This window comes from Malaclemys terrapin, chromosome 10, assembly GCF_027887155.1.
Source record: "Malaclemys terrapin pileata isolate rMalTer1 chromosome 10, rMalTer1.hap1, whole genome shotgun sequence".
NCBI lineage: Eukaryota > Metazoa > Chordata > Testudines > Emydidae > Malaclemys > Malaclemys terrapin.
Window position 1 is genome coordinate 71,617,416 of NC_071514.1, and position 19,990 is coordinate 71,637,405.

The window sequence follows — 19,990 nt, forward strand, 5'->3', positions numbered from 1 at the left end:
GCGTGTGAGCAGAGGGTGACGTAATGCCTCATGGAGGGAGCCTCCGCTGTGGGAACTGCCCCCGTCTGAGCCCAGCCCTGCAGCCTGTTTGTTCCACGCTCTGGGCACAGGCAATGCGTTTCCCACACAGGAGCATAGTTTCCCACGGGATCCCAGTTTTTGCAACGTCTCTTCACTAACCCCACGCCCTGTGCTATGGGGTCACCACTCCTACCCCAGCTACTGAGGGATCCTACGAAAACTCCGGGTAGGCACAGCTATGAAAAGGGAGAATCCGGGCTTTGTGATGGCTATTTATTTAACCGTGGGGGACAGCTCCCGGTCATCCATGCGCCGCACAATCCACCCAAACAAGAACTGATCACTGGGCACAGCCCCGGCCTGCACCCCATAGGGGGCGCGCCTCAAGAGAAGGCGGTGACCGATGGAGAGCCGTGGGAGTTACTAGGAGTGGGAGGGGCTTTGCGCCGCCACGCAGGCGCACGCCGCACACCATTCGGACGCACTGACCGAGCAGTGAAAAAGGACCGTCTAGGCGTCTCGTCCAATCCCGAGCAGGGAGCAGTAGAGGCTGGTCGCCTGCAGCTAGAAGGTCAAAGCGACGCGGTGTATGCTGGGAAGGCAGAGTCGTCCTCCGGTGGCGCCATCTTGTTTCTCTGAGGGGGCACCGGGGCCAGCACGGAGAGGATGAAGGGGATCCCGACTATCGCGCGTTCCCTCTCGGTGAGTGCGGCGGGATGGGGGGCGGGCTCTGTTGGGGGGGGGGCAGAGCGAGGAGTCCTTGCACCTGGAAGGGGGCTGGGCCCGGGCCCGGGCCAGGCGGGGTTAACCCTGGCCTTGCTGTCGGGTAAGGGGACCGAGGACAGCCCCCTCCTCTGCTGAGGCGTGGAGCTGAGACCGAGGCAGGGGCGTGTGGGAGGATGGAGCGGAACCCGCGGCGGTGCCGGGTGTCCGGGGCAGGGAGCGGGGCTGAGCGTCTGAAGGTCACCTCGGCCCCAGCCCGGCACTCGGCCCTCGCTCGGCGGGTGGGAGTCCTCGCCTGTCCCCGGCCAGCGTAGCTTCCTTGGGGCTCCCGTAGGGACCCGCTACCTGCCCTTCTCCCTCCCGGAAACGAGCAGCCTGTTCCCTGCTGGGGGAGGCCGGGCTGGATAGCCTGGGCCCCGCTCCGAGTTCCCGTGGGAGCCGCGTAGTGAGCAGGTGTGGGAGGAGGAATTCCTCGGGGGGCAGGTGGACGGGATCTCCTTCCTTCCCTAGCCAGCGTTATTCCCTTCAGGGCCCTTAAACCTGCAGCCTCCCCTTGTTAGTGCCTTAGCCTGCCCGTTTGCTGTTGGACTTGACTTGTCAGGCATGTACTGGAAAAACTCTAACCATTATTGAGGGCTTACTGGGCAAGGCGCCTTGTCCGTTGCAGATAGTGGCACAGTTAGGCTAATAAATATCTTGGGAGCCCTAGTATTTTTCTGTATAAATTGTAGACATGTCTGTACTACTGACTCAAAGTAGGAAAGAGTCTGGAGATTAAGTAATTATCACCTTTGTGGTGATAAAACCTATATTGAAATACTAGTAGCTTCAAAATATATTAACCAGACCTGTCACTAAGTGAAAAGCATGTAATAGTGTAACTAGAAAGACATGGTAACTAATAGGGTAACTTAAGTTAATGGCCTAAAAATTCTATCAGATCCTCAACATGTCTGATTGGTTCATTTTTTTTATGTCACTTAATTTTTACTTGTTACTCTCAGGTTTTGGGGAGAAAGTGAATCTTTATATGAAAAGTAGACTTAATATGTGAGGAAGTGGGTAATAATGTTTCACACTTGAAGTTTGATTATACTTCTTTGTTTGGGGAGTTTTAGGCTGTGTGGGATGCTCTTCTGTCGTGTCTCTCTTCAGTTTGGAGGCCTTCCATTTTTGACTTTTGACTACTGCTGTAGTTTCTTTGCAGTCCTGAGTCGAACCCAGAGGTGCTCAAGCAGTGGGATGTGCTCCCCGGGGGAGGGGACACCACAAGACTATTAAGGGTGCAAGAACCTGATGGAGTGTGCTGAAGGGCCAGGGTCAGGAGGGGGCTCTGTCTATGGCTTCCTGCTCATCTCGCTGTGCAACAGCAGATATCTTTCTCTGCTGGAGAGGCTGCCAGGCCCCCCACCCTGGACTGCTGACCCCCTGCTGGACAGAACCCTCTCTTGACCAACAGCACAGAGCCCTGTCTGCTTTCCCTACCAGACAGAGCCTGTGCTAGGGAAGCTGTGGGGGCTGACAGGGCCACTGCAGGGAACAGAAGGCTTTCTTGACTGCCACATGGTGACTAGCCCCCCGGATATATGGGGGGGGTGGTAAATATAGGAAACGAATTTCCGAAGGGGGGCTCAGCTAAAAAAGTTTGAGAATGTTTTGTTCAAAGTCGATCTGTCGTCTATGCAGTTATTAGTGAAGGTGGGTCAGTTTGCTGGTAGGTGCTGCTCTAAGGGTAGGGCCACTTGTACCAAGGAGTTAAGAGCATCACTTTCACATGTTATATTAGATTTTAGTTAAATTCCATGTGATTAATTGTTTGGTGAGTTGCAGTAGTGACCACCGAGTTTGTTATATAATTTTCATGTAACTAAATATTTAATACAACAGTGCAATATGGCATCTGTGATAATAATCAAGGTCACAAGTAGTCTGAGACTGTAGTATTAATTTTGTAATTCTTAAATTTGTAGTTCTTCACCTGTGTGATTTTGAATGGGCTCCAACAGGAATGTGAAACTGCTCAGATTAAACCCCCAGGGAGTAAAAGATGTGGTGGCCATTCTGCCATATGGTTTTGAAATACATTAATTGGAAAAGGCGGGTATTAGTATTGGGAGATTCGATCATTAGAAACATAGATAGCTGGGTTTGTGATGGCCGGGAGAACCGTATGGTGACTTGCCTGTCTGGTGCGAAGATTGCGGATCTCTTGAGGCATCTAGACAGACTTATGTGTAGTGCTGGGGAGGAGCCGGTGGTCGTGGTACATGTAGGTACCAATGACATAGGGAAGGGTAGGAGAGATGTCCTGGAGGCCAAATTTAGGCTGCTAGGGAAGAGACTGAAATCCAGGACCTCTATGGTGGCATTCTCAGAAATGCTCCCAGTTCCACGCGCAGGGCCAGGTAGGCAGGCAGAGCTTCTGAGTCTCAATGCGTGGATGAGACGATGGCGTAGAGAGGAGGGGTTTACATTCATTAGGAACTGGGGAAACTTCTGGAATGGGGGGAGCCTATACAGGAAGGATGGGCTCCACCTAAACCAAAGTGGAACCAGACTGCTGGCACTAAACATTAAAAAGGTTGTAGAGCAGTTTTTAAACTAGGAGATGGGGGAAAGCCGACTGCTGCAGAGGAGCATGTGGCTCGGACAGAGACTTCTCTTAGGGGAGAGTCTAATGATAGAGAATCTCCAGGTTATAGTCAGGAGCAGAGGATGGAAAAGGATAAAGTAGGGGCCAGATCAGATGATAAACATTCACATAAAAAAGAATCTGATGCATCAGAAAAGGGCAGACAAATAAACAGTGACAAGTTTTTAAAGTGCTTGTACACAAATGCTAGAAATCTAAATAATAAGATGGGTGAACTAGAGTGCCTTGTGATAAAGGAGAATATTGATATAATAGGCATCACAGAAACCTGGTGGACTGAGAGCAATCAATGGGACACAATCATTCCGAGGTACAAAATATATCGGAAGGACAGAACAGGTCGTAAGGGGTGGGGAGTGGCACTATATGTGAAAGAAAAGGTACAATCAAATGAAGTAAAAATCTTAAGCAAATCTGCGTGTTCCATAGAATCTCTATGGATAGAAATTTCATGCTCTAATAAGAATATAACATTAGGGATCTGTTATCGACCACCTGACCAGGACGGTGATAGTGATGATGAAATGCTATCAAAATTAAGAACTCAATAATAGTGGGGGATTTCAATTATCCCCATATTGACTGGGAACATTTCACTTCAGGACGAAATGCAGAGATAAAATTTCTCGATACTTTAAATGACTGCTACATGGAGCAGCTGGTACGGGAACCCACAAGGGGAGAGGCAACTCTAGATTTAGTCCTGAGTGGAGCGCAGGAGCTGGTCCAAGAGGTAACTATAGCAGGACCGCTTGGAAATAGTGACCATAATACAATAGCGTTCAACATCCCTGTGGTGGGAAAACCATCTCAACAGCCCAACACTGTGGCATTTAATTTCAAAAGGGGCAACTATGCAAAAATGAGGGGGTTAGTTAAACAGAAGTTAAAAGGTACAGTGACTAAAGTGAAATCCCTGCAAGCTGCATGGGCGCTTTTTAAAGACACCATAATAGATGCCCAACTTCAATGTATACCCCATATTAAGAAACACAGTAAAAGAACTAAAAGAGAGCCACCGTGGCTTAACAACCATGTAAGTAAAAGAAGCAGTGAGAGTTAAAGACTTCCTTTAAAAAGTGGAAGTCAAATCCTAGTGAGACAAATAGAAAGGAGCATAAACACTGCCAAATTAAGTGCAAGAATGTAATAAGAAAAGCCAAAGAGGAGTTTGAAGAACGGCTAGCCAAAAACTCCAAAGGTAATAACAAAATGTTTTTTAAGTACATCAGAAGCAGGAAGCCTGCTAAACAACCAGTGGGGCCCCTTGATGATTGAGATACAAAAGGAGCGCTTAAAGACGATAAAGTCATTGCGGAAAAACTAAATGGATTCTTTGCTTCAGTCTTCACGGCTGAGGATGTTAGGGAGATTCCCAAACCTGAGCTGGCTTTTGTAGGTGACAAATCTGAGGAACTGTCACGAATTGAAGTGTCACGAGAGGAGATTTTGGAATTAATTGATAAACTTAACATTAACAAGTCACCGGGACCAGATGGCATTCACCCAAGAGTTCTGAAAGAACTCAAATGTGAAGTTGCGGAACTGTTAACTAAGGTTTGTAACCTGTCCTTTAAATCGGCTTCTGTACCCAATGACTGGAAGTTAGCTAATGTAACGCCAATATTTAAAAAGGGCTCTAGAGGTGATCCCGGCAATTACAGACCGGTAAGTCTAATGTCTGTACCTAGCAAATTAGTCGAAACAATAGTTAAGAATAAAATTGTCCGATACATAGAAAAACATAAACTGTTGAGCAATAGTCAACATGGTTTCTGTAAAGGGAAATCGTGTCTTACTAACCTATTAGAATTCTTTGAAGGGGTCAACAAACATGTGGACAAGGGGGATCCAGTGGACATAGTGTACTTGGATTTCCAGAAAGCCTTTGACAAGGACCCTCACCAAAGGCTCTTATGTAAATTAAGCTGCCATGGGATAAAAGGGAAGGTCCTTTCATGGACTGAGAACTGGTTAAAAGAGAGGGAACAAAGGGTAGGAATAAATGGTAAATTCTCAGAATGGAGAGGGGTAACTAGTGGTGTTCCCCAAGGGTCAGTCCTCGGACCGATCCTATTCAACTTATTCATAAATGATCTGGAGAAAGGGGTAAACAGTGAAGTGGCAAAGTTTGCAGATGATACTAAACTGCTAAAGATAGTTAAGTCCAAAGCAGACTGTGAAGAACTTCAAAAAGATCTCACAAAACTAAGTGATTGGGCAACAAAATGTCAAATGAAATTTAATGTGGATAAATGTAAAGTAATGCACATTGGAAAAAATACAACTATACATACAATATGATGGGGGCTAATTTAGCTACAACAAGTCAGGAAAAAGATCTTGGAGTCATCGTGGATAGTTCTCTGAAAATGTCCAAGCAGTGTGCAGAGGCGGTCAAAAAAGCAAACAGGATGTTAGGGATCATTAAAAAGGGGATAGAGAATGAGACTGAGAATATATTATTGCCCTTATATAAATCAATGGTACGCCCTCATCTCGAATACTGCATACAGATGTGGTCTCCTCATCTCAAAAAAGATATACTGGCACTAGAAAAGGTTCAGAAAAGGGCAACTAAAATGATTAAGGGTTTGGAACGGGTCCCATATGAGGAGAGATTAAAGAGGCTAGGACTCTTCAGCTTGGAAAAGAGGAGACTAAGGGGGGATATGATAGAGGTATATAAAATCATGAGTGATGTGGAGAAAGTGGATAAGGAAAAGTTATTTACTTATTCCCATAATACAAGAACTAGGGGTCATCAAATGAAATTAATAGGCAGCAGGTTTAAAACAAATAAAAGGAAGTTCTTCACGCAGCGCACAGTCAACTTGTGGAACTCCTTACCTGAGAAGGTTGTGAAGGCTAGGACTATAACAGAGTTTAAAAGAGAACTGGATAAATTCATGGTGGTTAAGTCCATTAATGGCTATTAGCCAGGACGGGTAAGGAATGGTGTCCCTAGCCTCTGTCTGTCAGAGGATGGAGATGGATGGCAGGAGAGAGATCACTTGATCATTACCTGTTAGGTTCACTCCCTCTGGGGCACCTGGCATTGGCCACTGTCGGTAGACAGGATACTGGGCTAGATGGACCTTTGGTCTGACCCGGTACGGCCTTTCTTATGTTCTTATTGTATGTTATGAATCATTGCTTAATGTGTTCTGTTAGATACTGTAGTGATATATAATTTGAAAGTAGAAATAAGTACCTCTTGAATCTTGCTTGATGTTATTTTCTGTTTTAGAAGAGGTTTTATTCTCTCAGCGTTGCTCCCAAAGTTGAAGCATCAGCAACTGCAGAGCGAGGAAAGTTACGTCTACAGCCACAGGATCTCGAGGTCAGTGCAAATGAATATTTTTAACTCTTTTTTTTTTTTTTTTTTTTTTTTTTTTTATTGGACTGAATCAGATCACAAAAGAATAGTGTGGTGACTGTATCTTTAATGAACCACTAAACCGTAATAGGTCTTTATTTTTCTTTATAATACAGATCGCAAAATTACCAAATGGTTTAGTGATTGCATCTCTGGAAAACTATTCCCCTGCTTCAAGAATTGGTGTGTTCATTAAAGCAGGTAGCAGATATGAAACCACCAACAATTTGGGAACCTCCCATTTGCTCCGTCTTGCATCAAACTTGGTAGGTATCTTTCCTCTATTTAATTCTTTGAAGATAGGTAAAATGATGAAATGCTTGAGATCTTTTAGAGAAATCCATGTAATTAAAATCTATGGGTACTGGATTGCTTAAGTGAATGATAATGATGTATCATTCCACCTCTGGTTTCTTGGTTCATATAGAACACAGGTGGCTAGTGAAAAAACTGTTGCCATATGATGACATTAGTTGTCTGGGAGAAATGAATTGATGACCCATACTTTCTAGTAGTCAGAAATTTGTCACAAACAGCCACAACCATTGATACATTAATTCAGTGTTGCTCTGTACGAAATTGAGTGATTGCACCAATCTTTTAATGAGGCTACACACAGAATGCAGTAAAAGATAAATTGAATGTTTAATATGTATTTACTATTTAATTGACTTCCAAATAAAGTTTTTCTTACTGATAAGAAAATCTTAAACTCCGGGGTGCCTTATGAGGTCTTACTGAGTTCAGTTTCACTCCCTAGTGAACTGATTAGTGAATAGGCATATCTGTGGTTGTAGATGAAACCATCTTTTTAGAGTACTGACCTGGTTATTAATTATAATTATAGACTTAATACCACTCATGCTGTTTTAGCTATCTCCCGCTGCTTAAGTGTGTTCGATAAAACTAATATCTTGATCTTTTTAACAGCATGTTAATTTTAGTTATTTGGCTAAAAATTCAAGATTATGAAAACGTGTTAGTACACACAAGAAAATGAAAAAAATATTTCTTGGTAAACAGACTGGAAATATCTAATGTTGTACCTAGAATTATATTTAATAACCTGACGCAAATAAAATTGTTCTTGGAGTACCTAAATGTGTAAAAACAACTTCTGTGTTTTTATAGACTACTAAGGGAGCCTCTTCCTTCAAAATTACTCGTGGCATTGAAGCTGTTGGAGGTAACCTAAGGTTTGTGACTATTATTTAAAGATAATCTGTATTGCTGAGAAAACAATGGAAACTGCAGGTAGTATGGCTAAAACTTCCATGTGCAAAATGACCCAAAGTGCCCCAAAAAAATGAATAAACAGACATGCCCAATGAACATTATACTACATGGACAGATCTGTCTGATGTGATTATATGTAAACTTTGATGTATGCATCTTCTTTTCATGCTTCAAAAAAACATGCTTTTTTCATGCTTCAAAAATTATCTGTAATAGACAAAAAATAACTTGTTCTCTATTCCTTTATCATAATAGAGCAAAATATTAAAGATAAATTATTCATATTCTTATAAATGAAAAAATTTGCAAGAGAATACAAGTGTACATGAATTTTAGCAGCTTTTGTAATTGGATGGTGGGGAATTTAAAGTATAAAAACTAACATTTAGAAATACAGAAGACTGCTGATTTTTGAATGCATTCTTGTATGTATTCTATTACAATATATCTTAAAGTTGCTCAGGGGCTATTAAGTTGAAGGCGGCTTGGTTTTTATTGAATATGAACAGAAAGACAAAAGTGAAATACACTTCTCTCTTTTGGCAAGTTTTCTAGGCAATTCTACCTAAATTCTGTTCAGTTTACAATTTAAAAATTTAATGATAAAATGTCAAATTATACCTGAATTACAGATGCCTCATAGCTATTGGCATTTTTCAGAATTTGTGTAGAGGTGGGAGATGTTTTTACATTAGCACTTTTTTTATCCATTTGAATGTTTAAAAGACCAGTACAGTCTTTTTTTAAAATGGAGTTTTTGCATTCTGGTCCAGAATTTGGGCAAGGGAATTTACATCAACAAGGAACATATGTTCAAATCCAGTATTTTCAACATAACTTTCTGAAATGGATCTATATTTCTTCTCATTTAGTGTAACCTCCACAAGAGAAAACATGATTTATTGTGTTGAATGCCTACGTGACTATGTGTAAGTATCCAGCTGTAACAATTGAGTTTACAGTATATTCTGCAAGAAACCACAGTAGTTAAGCTACAGAATACCATTATTTTAAGGGGAAGGCACAACATCACTTCTAACCTATGCCCTTATTGTTTACTTTGTCAGAGTATTAATGGTTTGACACTGTACTTGATTACATACGGTTTTGCAGTGTTCAGGTGGGTGCTTTGTAGCATGAAATTGGACTCTTACTATTGTACACAATGGTCTATCAATACAGTATATCTTGGATATGTTTGGATATTTGCTGCTTTATATTCATTTTTATTTAAAGAAATCTTTAACTAGATTCCTTCATAACTTTGCCTTTTTGTTTCAGTGATACAGTAATGGAGTACCTAATTAATGTCACTACAGCTCCAGAATTCAGACCTTGGGAAGTAACAGAGCTTCAGGCACAACTAAAAGTTGATAAAGCAGTTGCCTTTCAAAATCCACAAGTTAGTAAGTATGCTTTCCAGTGACCAGCTTTGACAGTTTCACAAGAATGTTTACTTACACACATACACTTCTTCTTCACTTAACTTTGAGCAATTTGACCACTCCCGTTAATTTTCCACTTGCCCCTCTGGAGAAAGTCATAGTTGTCTGTCTGTTCCTCCATGAAATCAGAAATGAATAGGGAGAGAGCACAGTAAGCCCATTTTATAAATGAAGCCATTTGCATTATAAAAACTTATCAGAAAGCTATTTAAGATTGAATGGATAAATGGCTTCTTGAAGTTCTATGGAATTTTACTACCTATGCTATATAAAACAACATTTTCATTAAACTAATCTAAATTGCAATCTAGTCTTACATCAGTATGTTTGTAGTAACCCAACTAAGATGTGAGCTTGTTCCAGTGTATCTGCATAACTTAGGGCTCAAGTCTCAAGATCTCTATCATCTAAGTAATACTAGTATTCCTGTATGACACTCATTGTTTTGGATCATTTAGTCATATTGAAGTCTCCAAACTTTCATGCCCTGTTGAATTCTGAAGTTCTGTTCCAGTCTCTGGGAAACTGGTAGCTTATTTTAAAGCACAGCCACTTTTCCTAAAACTCCAGCACATTGAAGAACAGGTGATGTTCAAATAAGTATTTTTTAAATGATAAAATTGAATCGTGTTAGTTTCTTTAAGCTTATCCAAAAATAGGTGGTTTGTCTGCAAGCCATACTTCTGATATTTTGATGAAACTCTTTTCTGGCCAAGATATTGAACTATTAAAAGCTGAGTATTTTTATACAATATTATTCATAAGGAGTAGTTAAGATAATTTATAAAAACATATATGTAATGTTTATTGTGCAAATATACAATTATTACTTTTGAGGAAACATTACAGCTTCTTCTGTAAAAGTACTACACTGCCTAAACACTCCTATTTTTAAAAGGGTTTGATCTACCAAGTCAGTTCTTAAAGAACATCTTTAAAAGAAAAAACAATTGGGTTTAAATAATATGGATATAACACCAAAAGCAAGAAAATATAAAGTTAAAGATGCACTGTTCTTAAACCCATTCTATTTATCATGAAGTCAAAATTCGGAACAGTTAAGCTCTGAAAGGGTTCAGAGAAGTGTGATAAATGATGAAAAAACTGGGATTGTTTGTTTTAGAAAGGAGATGTATGAGAGGGAAACATAAGTACACAAATTATTAGTATTATAAAAGGTAAACAGGAAGTGTCTGTTCTCCATGTCTCAGAACATGAGAACAAGGGACACTCAGTGAAATCAAGTGACAGGAAATCCAAAAGTGATAGAAGGAAATACTTTTTAACACAGAGCATAATGACTTCAGTTTAAATGCCATACTGTGCTGTTCAGGTGAAGAACTGAGATTCAAAGAGGGATTGGATTTCTCTATGGATAATAAGAATATCCAGATTTGTTAAAATTTAATGCTAAATATCCTTTTTTTTTAAAGTGATGCTTTAGGGTTTAAGACCATTTATAATATTTAGGGATAAAGTTGAGACCTCCTCTGGATTATTCCACCTCTGCCGAATACAAAATTTCTTGTGATTTCCTCTGAAGCATCTGATGTTGAATGGGAACTGGAGGAGACAGATCACAATGCTGATCCATTTTCGCAGTTCCTGTGTTCATCCCATCTCCACTCTTCAGTGAAAGTAGCCATTGAACTACATTTTTAGAAAGAGTCTGTTTCTTCTGTTCATTTTTTTTTTTTAGGTGTTCTTGAAAACTTGCATGCTGCAGCTTATCGGAATGCTCTTGCTAACTCCTTGTATTGTCCAGATTATGCAATTGGGAAAATTACACCAGAGCAGGTAGGAATATATCTTTCATATTGTAGCCACAGTATAAAGTCACATGTGAATCTGCCACTCTAGTTTCTTTTGTAAAACTATTCTCCCATGACACTAGCAATCACTTAAAGCAGCATGTTTGGCTTATTCAATTCTCCCAAAGTGAGACTCCTATATAGATTTGTCATGCGTCCCCATCTCAAATGTTAGTCTGCTGCTGAAGTAAATTCAAGTCTTTTTCTGACTGTAAATTCACTTATTGGGTATAAAATTTTCTTGTGACTTTTGAACTGTGATTCCAAAGCCTTTAAAAAGGCTATGTTGTATTATATGTGTCTGGCTTTCTATTACTTATCAATAGGACCCGCACTGAAGTGCAGATATCCATGTACAAAGAGCTAATGACTTCCACATAGTGACAGTAGTGTGCTTCTACCGCTACCGGGGAGAGTGCATAAAACAGTCTCTCCTGTAAGCAACTGCTGTTGGAAGCATCAGGACTTGCTGCATTCAGAATTACAACATTTGAACAATGGATACAGCTACTTACGGAACTGCAGTGAAAATTAACAGTAGTTTAACATCTAAAACTGCAGTTCTCTCAAGGGCACTCAGAATAAATAAACTAAATAAAAAATCAGGTGGGTCTGGCTCTTTCCAGCTTACGATTTGTGTGCATTTATATGTTTGGAGTTGTTTTAAGTTTATGCATTTAAGGAAATATGTTTATAATTTCTCTTGCAGAGATTGATGCACAGAATTTCCCATTAAGATTAGAACATAATTTCCTTTTTTTAAAAAGTATCTGCGCCCCTAAATTCTGTGTGACTGGCAACTGTTGTCACTTTTGCAGTGACAACAAGTGCTACTGCAAGATCAAACTTTATTCAAGGCTTGAGTTTTTCTTTCATGGTTTTTATAAAAATTGAACCAGTTCTGTAGATGACCTGATTCCTGGTAAACTTTGGAAATATTTAAACAGCACTCATTTGAGTCAAGGCAATTGTAGATACCATCTTTTTTTTTAAACTTCCTTATTGACCTAAGACATTGGACATCCAATTCTATTTGTAACAGCTCTTTCATGGTCGTAGCAACACCACCTTTGCTCTGTGAAAGAGCCTTTAAAAGCAGTGGTCACCAACTGGTAGATCGCGATCGACTGGTCAATCACGGAGCCTCTGCCAGTCGATCACAGTCTCCGGCCGCTAAAAGTCTGGTGGTGCAGCGAGACTAAGGCAGGCTCCCTGCCTGCCCTGGCCCCACTCGGCTCCCGGAAGTGGCCAGCACATCCCTGGGGGGGGGGGGATTTCCGCACTGCTCCTGCCTGTAGCCACCACTCCCACAGCTCCCATTGGCCTGGAACTCATTTGAAAAACTTCAAATGAGTAACCTGACACATGGTTATTGCCGCCTTTTTTTTATTTGTGGAAATAACCTAACGCGCACAACATTATTGTTGCAGCTGCACCAGTTTGTACAGAACAACTTCACAAGTGCAAGAATGGCTCTGGTGGGACTAGGTATGTGTGTTTAATTAGTGTATGTCTTATGTATCATACTGTGCATTAAAAGAAAACTATAGAAGTAATCAAACTTCATCTCTACAAGTAGAACTCTTAAAGTACATCTAAAGTACTTGTTAGCCATCTCTAGTTAATTTTCGAATACTGTTAATTTACATGTGATTTTTTTTTTAATAAAAATATTATATTGCAGGTGTAAGCCATTCTGAACTAAAACAAGTTGGAGAGCAATTTCTAAATATCAGGAGCGGGGCTGGTTCTTCTGGTGTTAAGGCCCAATATCGTGGAGGTAAATTCAGTCTGTGTATGTGTGAGGTGGGATTTTTTGGTAACTACAAGTTTTGTGCTGGTCTTCTCTATTAAGACTTAAGTATGACCTAAAGAGTCCAATTGAGATTGATCCTCCATTGTACTGTGTACTTTACAAACACAGGAAGAGAGATGGTTTTCAATGTAAATAGATGGGGCAAGACAAAGATGGGGAATGGTCTGTGGCAAAACTGGGAATTGAATCCAAATCTTCTAACCTCCAGTCCAGTGCCTTAACCACAGGGCCGTCCTTCCACTATACTCCATAAAGTGAAAACACAAAACCTAGTGGCACAATACCAGAATTTGTGTACTTGAAACAGTAAAGTGTCCCAGGGTGTGTGGAAGGTAACAAAGGGATACCTAGGAGTATTGAAAAGCTTACTTTCCAGGAAGGCCACTAACTCTGTCAAATATTTCATAACAAACTTTGAGCATCAGTTTAGGTCTTTTGATGCAGTATCTTGGACTAATATTGATACAGTTTCATTCTGCATAACAATCGGGTTACTTCTGCAACCAGCTGAAAACAGTGTTTAGTCAGAAAATTAGGAGATCGATACCTGGACTACATTTGGGTTGGCTAAAACATGGAATAACTAGTCTTTCCGACAGTCAAAATGTAGCTATTGAGTGAGAAATTGTTACCTTGGGGCAGATATTCAATGGATTTCGTAGCTTTTCTAATAGGGGAATCTAAGGGCTTGTCTATACGGTGATTTAGTGCATAGCAAGCTAGCGTGTAAATCTACAGTGCACTAGCCTGCTGTGTGCTAAATGACTGTATGAACTCTGCAGCCATGCTTTAAATCCATAAGTGCACTTTGACATACTTGTCAAACTTGTAGTGTGCAACAGCATGGTCTCCACAGCTAGTTAGTGCTGTAGACGCATACCCTAGCTTGCCATGCAGTAAATCACCATACAGACAAGCCCTTCTTAGACCATATGCAGACCTGGAATACGCAAGTATATCTCCACTGAATTTGGCTCTTTGTGATTGTGGGAAAGTTGTGAACAAGTAAGGCTTATACCTTTTTTCTGTTTTTATAAAACAAGGGGATGATTTTCCTTGAACAGTCAATGCTGATGTCCACTGTCAGTATTTGCAACAAGATCCTGTGAACTTAAAATTACAACTAAACTACATTAATGGCTTTTCTTATTTACTGACTAGAAATCACTGTTGGAGGTATATGATAGCAACTAATTCACATATTAAGTTTAATACACTATATTTTTAACTATAATTTCTTTGTTCTTATTTTCAGGTGAAATCAGGGAACAGAATGGTGAAAGCCTTGTCCATGCTGCCATAGTAGCAGAAGGAGTTGCTACTGGAAGTGCAGAAGCAAATGCGTTCAGTGTCCTTCAGCATATTCTAGGTGCAGGGCCTCTTATTAAAAGGGGAAGCAATATTTCCAGCAAACTTTTCCAGGCTATCGCTAAGGCAACTAATCAACCATTTGATGTAAGCCTAATGGTTTATTGCAACTTTCCTTCCCAAGAAAAAAAAAATGCAATAGAAAAATATATAGCAAACCATTCTTGTCCTTTGAGAGATTAAAGTCCCCTATGCTAGAATCTTTCTTTTAATCATTAGCACAAGAATTAAAAATATTTCATGGAATGTCTTCTACCCAAATTGGTTTAATTTCAACAGAAGAAACCCATCTTTCTAAACACTAGCATATTGGGTACCACCGGTAGCTGTTTTGTTGAAGGAGAAATTGAGCATCCAATCTTCATTATTGGAACAGTAACTGAAAATGTTGTTTCACAGGCTGCAGCATTTAATGTTAATTACTCTGATTCTGGACTCTTTGGGATTTATACTATATCCCAGGCTTCTGCTGCTGGGGAGGTAAGTTGCTGATTAGAATTTGTTGGTTTGATCAAATACATTGGTTTATTAAATTCTAGTTATTAGTGTAACTATCTAGTAGTTTGAACAAGAGTTTGAAATGTTTCCTTTGACTAGGATTTAAACTAACATTGCATTGATACAAGACTTAACTCCTCAAAGCAGGGAATAGGGCTTGTTTTCAGGAAAGTACAAGTACAAAAATAAAGTAGCAGTAGTGAATGCATTCTTGAGATTGCTGAATATAAGTGGGTAAATGTATCCATTTTTAAGTGGATTCTAATGAACTAGGCTGCTGGCAGGTTAACTGTCAGAAACCTGGCTGAATTGATCATCTCTGAGAACTGGGTTTGAATCTAATGGGGGAAGAGTGTGTGATCACATTTTATTTGGTGTAAGGACTTGGGATCATTTTGGAGGCAATATGAGATTCAAAGCACAGACTAAACTTTTTGGTTAGCTCACCTGACTGAATACAGTGTATAGTAGTTATTGGAGGAGGCTGTTAATATGTGATGAGGTTGAGAAGAATGATGAGCCAATAAAATGGAATGTGAAACAGGTGAAGCAGCCTTTCAAACTTAATGTCCTTTGTTTCTGCTCAGTAAAGAGAAGACGTCTTGTGGGTTGGGAATGATCAAGCCATTCGTGCCAAATTTTAAAAAAACTGCTTAACTTTTGTCCTAGGTCATTAAGGCTGCTTTGAACCAGGTAAAGGCAATTGCTCAGGGCAGTATCACTGATGAAGATGTCACAAGGGCTAAGTAAGTTGGTACAAAAAATGTCTAATAAACACTTTACCTCAGTGATACTCAGACTGGGGCTTTCAAGCTGCAAATGGCTCTTTAATGAATCTCCTGGGGCCCTTTGCTGCAGTTGATATTAAAACACTGATTTAATTGTTAACCAATCAGGATGCTTTCTGTTATTAACCAATTGTAGTTGATAAAATAATACTTGGTCGGTCATTTTTCTGTGAGAATTTATATATATTAATATACTGTTTAAATATGAATATATAGTACTATAGTAAAGGAAACAATGAATTCACACTACTGTAACTCTTTTAGATAATGTTGATCACTAGTTCGGCTCTGAGGTCTGTGCGTCACTGCTTTCATTTGTTATAAAAGTGGAGTTATAACATCACATGCTCAGCTTCCTGTCAGTAAGCATTTATAAAGAGCCTTCTGTAGGGCAACGGTTTCAACTGTGTAGGTGTGCAGTATAACTGCCTAGGTCGAGACTCATTGCTCTGTAATTATACCTAGCAAAAGCATGTAGGGATGGGAATGATATACACTCCCTACCCAATAAATCTTCTTTTTTTAAGTTAAAGTACTACTGTTGCTGTTAGGAAAATTATAGTAAATTCTATGCTAGCCGCAATTCCTATAGAAACTTGTTAAATCAGCAAAAAGTGTTCTTAAAGAATAACTTACTGATAACTACTTCTTCATTAGATATAAATGACAGCTGTCAGCAGAAGCTGAGATTCAATTTTAGCACACAAGAATATGAGATTCCAGTTTAAATACTTCTCTCAACTGCTTTATTTAGGAAATTCCCTACAAGATAACACTGAGATGATTCCCCAACCAGCAATATTTAGTATGCACTTACATCTTTAAAACACTAATAGTGAGGCCTTGCAAATGGTATTTTTAAAATGTTTTGAAAACGTAAAACATTAAATTGGTGGTGTTGCGTTATCCAAGGACATTAAGTATCTAATCTTGAAAGCCCTATAAAGTAGGAAAGTAATATTGCCACTTCTCTGGTGGCAAAACAAACAGTTTTAGAAGTTCCTGATTTGCAGGCCTGCAAACACAATAGCTAGCTAATAATACAGTGGGGTGCAACTGTAATAGTTAAGGTGCAGTTAATCTCTGGGATTGTATTGTGATTTTTCTGTTCTAAATTAAAGCAGTAAGATTTAACTACTATCCTAAATTACAGAGTATAATCTATATTGCAATTAAAAACCTGCAGCTGAACCTGTGCCAGCTGACTTGGGCTAAGGGTCTGTTTCATTGCTGTGTAGATGTTCGGGCTTGGGCTACAGCCCAAGTTCAGGGACCCTCCCAACTGACAGGATCATAGTGCCCAAGATTGAATGTCTATACCACAATTAAACAGCGCCTTTGCCTGAGCCCATGTCTGCTGGCACAAGCCAGCCACGGGTTTCTAATTGCAGTGTAGACATACCCATAGAGTTTAAAGCCAGAAGAAACTACCAGATCATCTAATCTGACCTTCTATATATAATGGCCACCACTACCACCCAGCACCTGCACATTAAACCCAACATCCAAAATTAGGCCCACGTATTACAGCCCACAGGAGATTCAGCTGCAGGCAGCGAATAGGAGTCACCGAGTCTTGCATATATAAAATCTATTTATTATAAGATTGTATGTAGAACTTTAAATTGGTATTACACTTTGCATGATTGCATACAAAACATGATAAACAAATGATTGTATCCTTTCTCATCAGCCAGCTGTTAAATCTTCTACCTGTTAATTTATTTATAGCACTGAATACAAATCTTCCTAATATATATAGATAGATAGATGTCACTACTTTTTTTTCTTCTGCAGTGTTTTTCTCTATATTATCTTCCTTGGAGTATGTTGCTAATTTTTCCTGTAGTTGGGGAATAGTTTAAAAAAAAAAAAAAAGTAATTAGTGTTTGATGCAAGTATTAGTGGCCCTAGCTGAATTCATTCGTAACATTAACTTTCCTTCTCAATTATAGTATGTGCCACAGATCACCATTTTGGATTAAACTGTTCCTATTCTACTTTTAAAATTAAAAAATAAACACTAACTTTCATAAACTAGATCGAGACTAGCAATGGGAATCTGCTTGAGGCAAATAAATAAGGGAACAAAAAGTATTATGCTACAATTCTTTAAACAAAGCACTAACCTATTGTACAGAAAAGTGTGAATTGTTTTTGTTAATTGTTTACACCTTGCCGTAAAACTACTGTCTATACTTTTCTAGATGAGACCTGATAATTTAGTTTTAAACCTAAAACCAGAAATCTCTAATTTTCAAAAAACTGCCAAAGCTAAAACTTGAACATCCATGGCTAGAAAATACTGAAATGATCACATTCTTTAAATTTGTTTGAAAGTAGCCCAACAAAACTTGAAATATTCACATTCCAGCCAGAAGCTTTAATAAAAAACAAACAAACAAAATCCCTAACTACTGGGGAAAAAGGGTACCTTGGGCCCTGCTTGAGAGTTCCATCTTTTGTGCCTGCCTCTAGTTGGTATCTGACCCTTGAAAGTTTTTCCAGAGCTTTCTGATCATTGCAGGGGGTGGGAGGTCTTCTGCCACATTAAAGCAAAAGTGAAGTTAAGAACCCCAAGTTGCACAAAACTGCACAACTGGGAGTTCTAATTTAGTCTATAACTACTGAGTAACATTGGAAGATTTACTTACTCAGATATTCTCAACACTTTGTTTGGCAGAAATCATCTGAAAGCCAGGTACTTGATGTTAGTTGAGACCTCAGACGGATTACTTGATGAAATCGGTTCAGAGGCATTGGCATCTGGTATATATACATCACCAACAGCTGTAATTCAAAACATTGACTCCATAGCCACTGCTGATATTGTGAATGTAAGTAAATGTGTCCATATGCATTGTTTACAGAATGATTCCATATAAGCTTTGCTATGCACAATTAAGACTAGCATACTTTTCTGGGTGTATAAAATATATATACAGGGACTCTGTAAAAAGTGGTTCTATGATGCTTACAAGTCTCTGCTAGCTATGCCTTTTGAGTTGTCTGCTTAGTTTACTGATGGGAACAATCTTTAATATTGTATATGGCAAAGTCATATATAGCTGTGAGAATTTAGCTGAATTCTACCATTACAAGTAAATGTAGAAACAGTTCCAGCTATTTACCTAATCATACAAAACTATGGTTAGGAGTTGTCCCACTGATGTCAGTAGAGAATACTACACCTGATTAAGGTTATGGAGGATTCAACCCTAGGGTGTGATTGTAAGAAGCAAAATGAATACCTCACAGTATTTTATTGAGACGCTGAGTAGTGGTAATGACAATTATAATAATCTTGATTTCTGAACTGAACAAATTCCATCTGAAAATCTAGTGGGGAAAACAAATCTAGAACATTCAAATCTCTTCACAAAGCTGTTATTACTCATTTGAATGACAGTAGTGCCCAGCGGCTCCATTGTGCTCAGAACTGTATAAACATATAGTAAGAGATGGTCCCTGCCTCAAAGAGCTTATAATATAAATAGACAAGACAGACAAACGGTGGGAGGGGCATAGAGTTCATAGAGCACCAAAGTGACTTGCCCGGGTCATACAGGTCGTCATTGGTAGAATTGGGAATAGAACCCAGGTCTCCTGACTCTCACTTCAGTTATTGATACACTGGACCTTTCTGCTGCTTTTTTTTTACCTGAATAGAAAATATTTTCTGTTAGGCATATGTATGACCACTTCAGAGAGCTGGGAAAAGTTGCTACTTTTCTACATTCTTCAGGCTGATATCAATCTGTCAAACTGAGTCAGTTTAGACAGCTTATTAAAAATCATCACTCTAAGAAATGATACCACATTGCTGATTCCATAAATCAGTTGAAGCTGGGACTCTGAAGCAATGAGACAAGCTTGTTCAGTGTGCCTAATGGAATCGAAGTGTGATTGTTTCCTTAATGTCCAATTTTTATTTATTTCTTTTCAGGCTGCAAAGAAGTTTGTTGATGGGAAGAAATCAATGGCAGCTAGCGGGAACTTGGGAAATACCCCTTTTGTTGATGAGTTGTAGTAGGAAACAAAACTGAGGCAGATTCAAAGTGGACTCTTCTCACTGTATGCCAATTATATTATACATAAGTTACAATCAACCTGTTTCTGAATTCAAATGTCAAGAATATGAATCTAGATAATTAACTTGTGGGCTTGCATATATTGAATAAAGTGCTGAATTCATATGCTTAGTTTTTGTTAATATATTTATCTACTGAAAGTAAGGTCTGTATAAGTATGG

The 19,990-nt window shown here is 39.4% G+C and overlaps 1 protein-coding gene across 2 annotated transcripts; it reads left to right on the forward strand.

Moving 5' to 3' along the window:
- The first annotated feature begins 614 nt into the window (after nt 1–614).
- On the forward strand, nt 615–19,932 carry LOC128844782 (cytochrome b-c1 complex subunit 2, mitochondrial). Of its 2 annotated transcripts, none has more exons than XM_054042765.1 (14): nt 615–723; nt 6,648–6,740; nt 6,893–7,042; nt 7,908–7,972; nt 8,885–8,941; nt 9,294–9,418; nt 11,157–11,254; nt 12,699–12,756; nt 12,953–13,048; nt 14,340–14,539; nt 14,852–14,932; nt 15,620–15,696; nt 18,422–18,575; nt 19,685–19,932. In XM_054042765.1, the coding sequence occupies exons 1-14, from the start codon at nt 688–690 to the stop codon at nt 19,766–19,768; spliced, it is 1,374 nt and encodes a 457-aa protein (XP_053898740.1). In that variant the 5' UTR covers nt 615–687; the 3' UTR covers nt 19,769–19,932. The 2 variants fall into 2 exon arrangements, with proteins under 2 accessions (XP_053898740.1, XP_053898741.1); XM_054042766.1 differs by having other exon boundaries at nt 622–723; nt 6,651–6,740.
- Nucleotides 19,933–19,990: the final 58 nt, after the last annotated feature.

Excerpts from the sequence above, each read along its gene's own strand:
- LOC128844782 (XM_054042765.1), top strand. The coding sequence starts at position 688 with ATGAAGGGGATCCCGACTATCGCGCGTTCCCTCTCG. Across the intron at positions 7,973-8,884 it reads GCTGTTGGAGGTAACCTAAG|TGTAACCTCCACAAGAGAAA; the intron begins GTTTGTGACTAT and ends CTTCTCATTTAG. Across the intron at positions 11,255-12,698 it reads GGAAAATTACACCAGAGCAG|CTGCACCAGTTTGTACAGAA; the intron begins GTAGGAATATAT and ends TTATTGTTGCAG.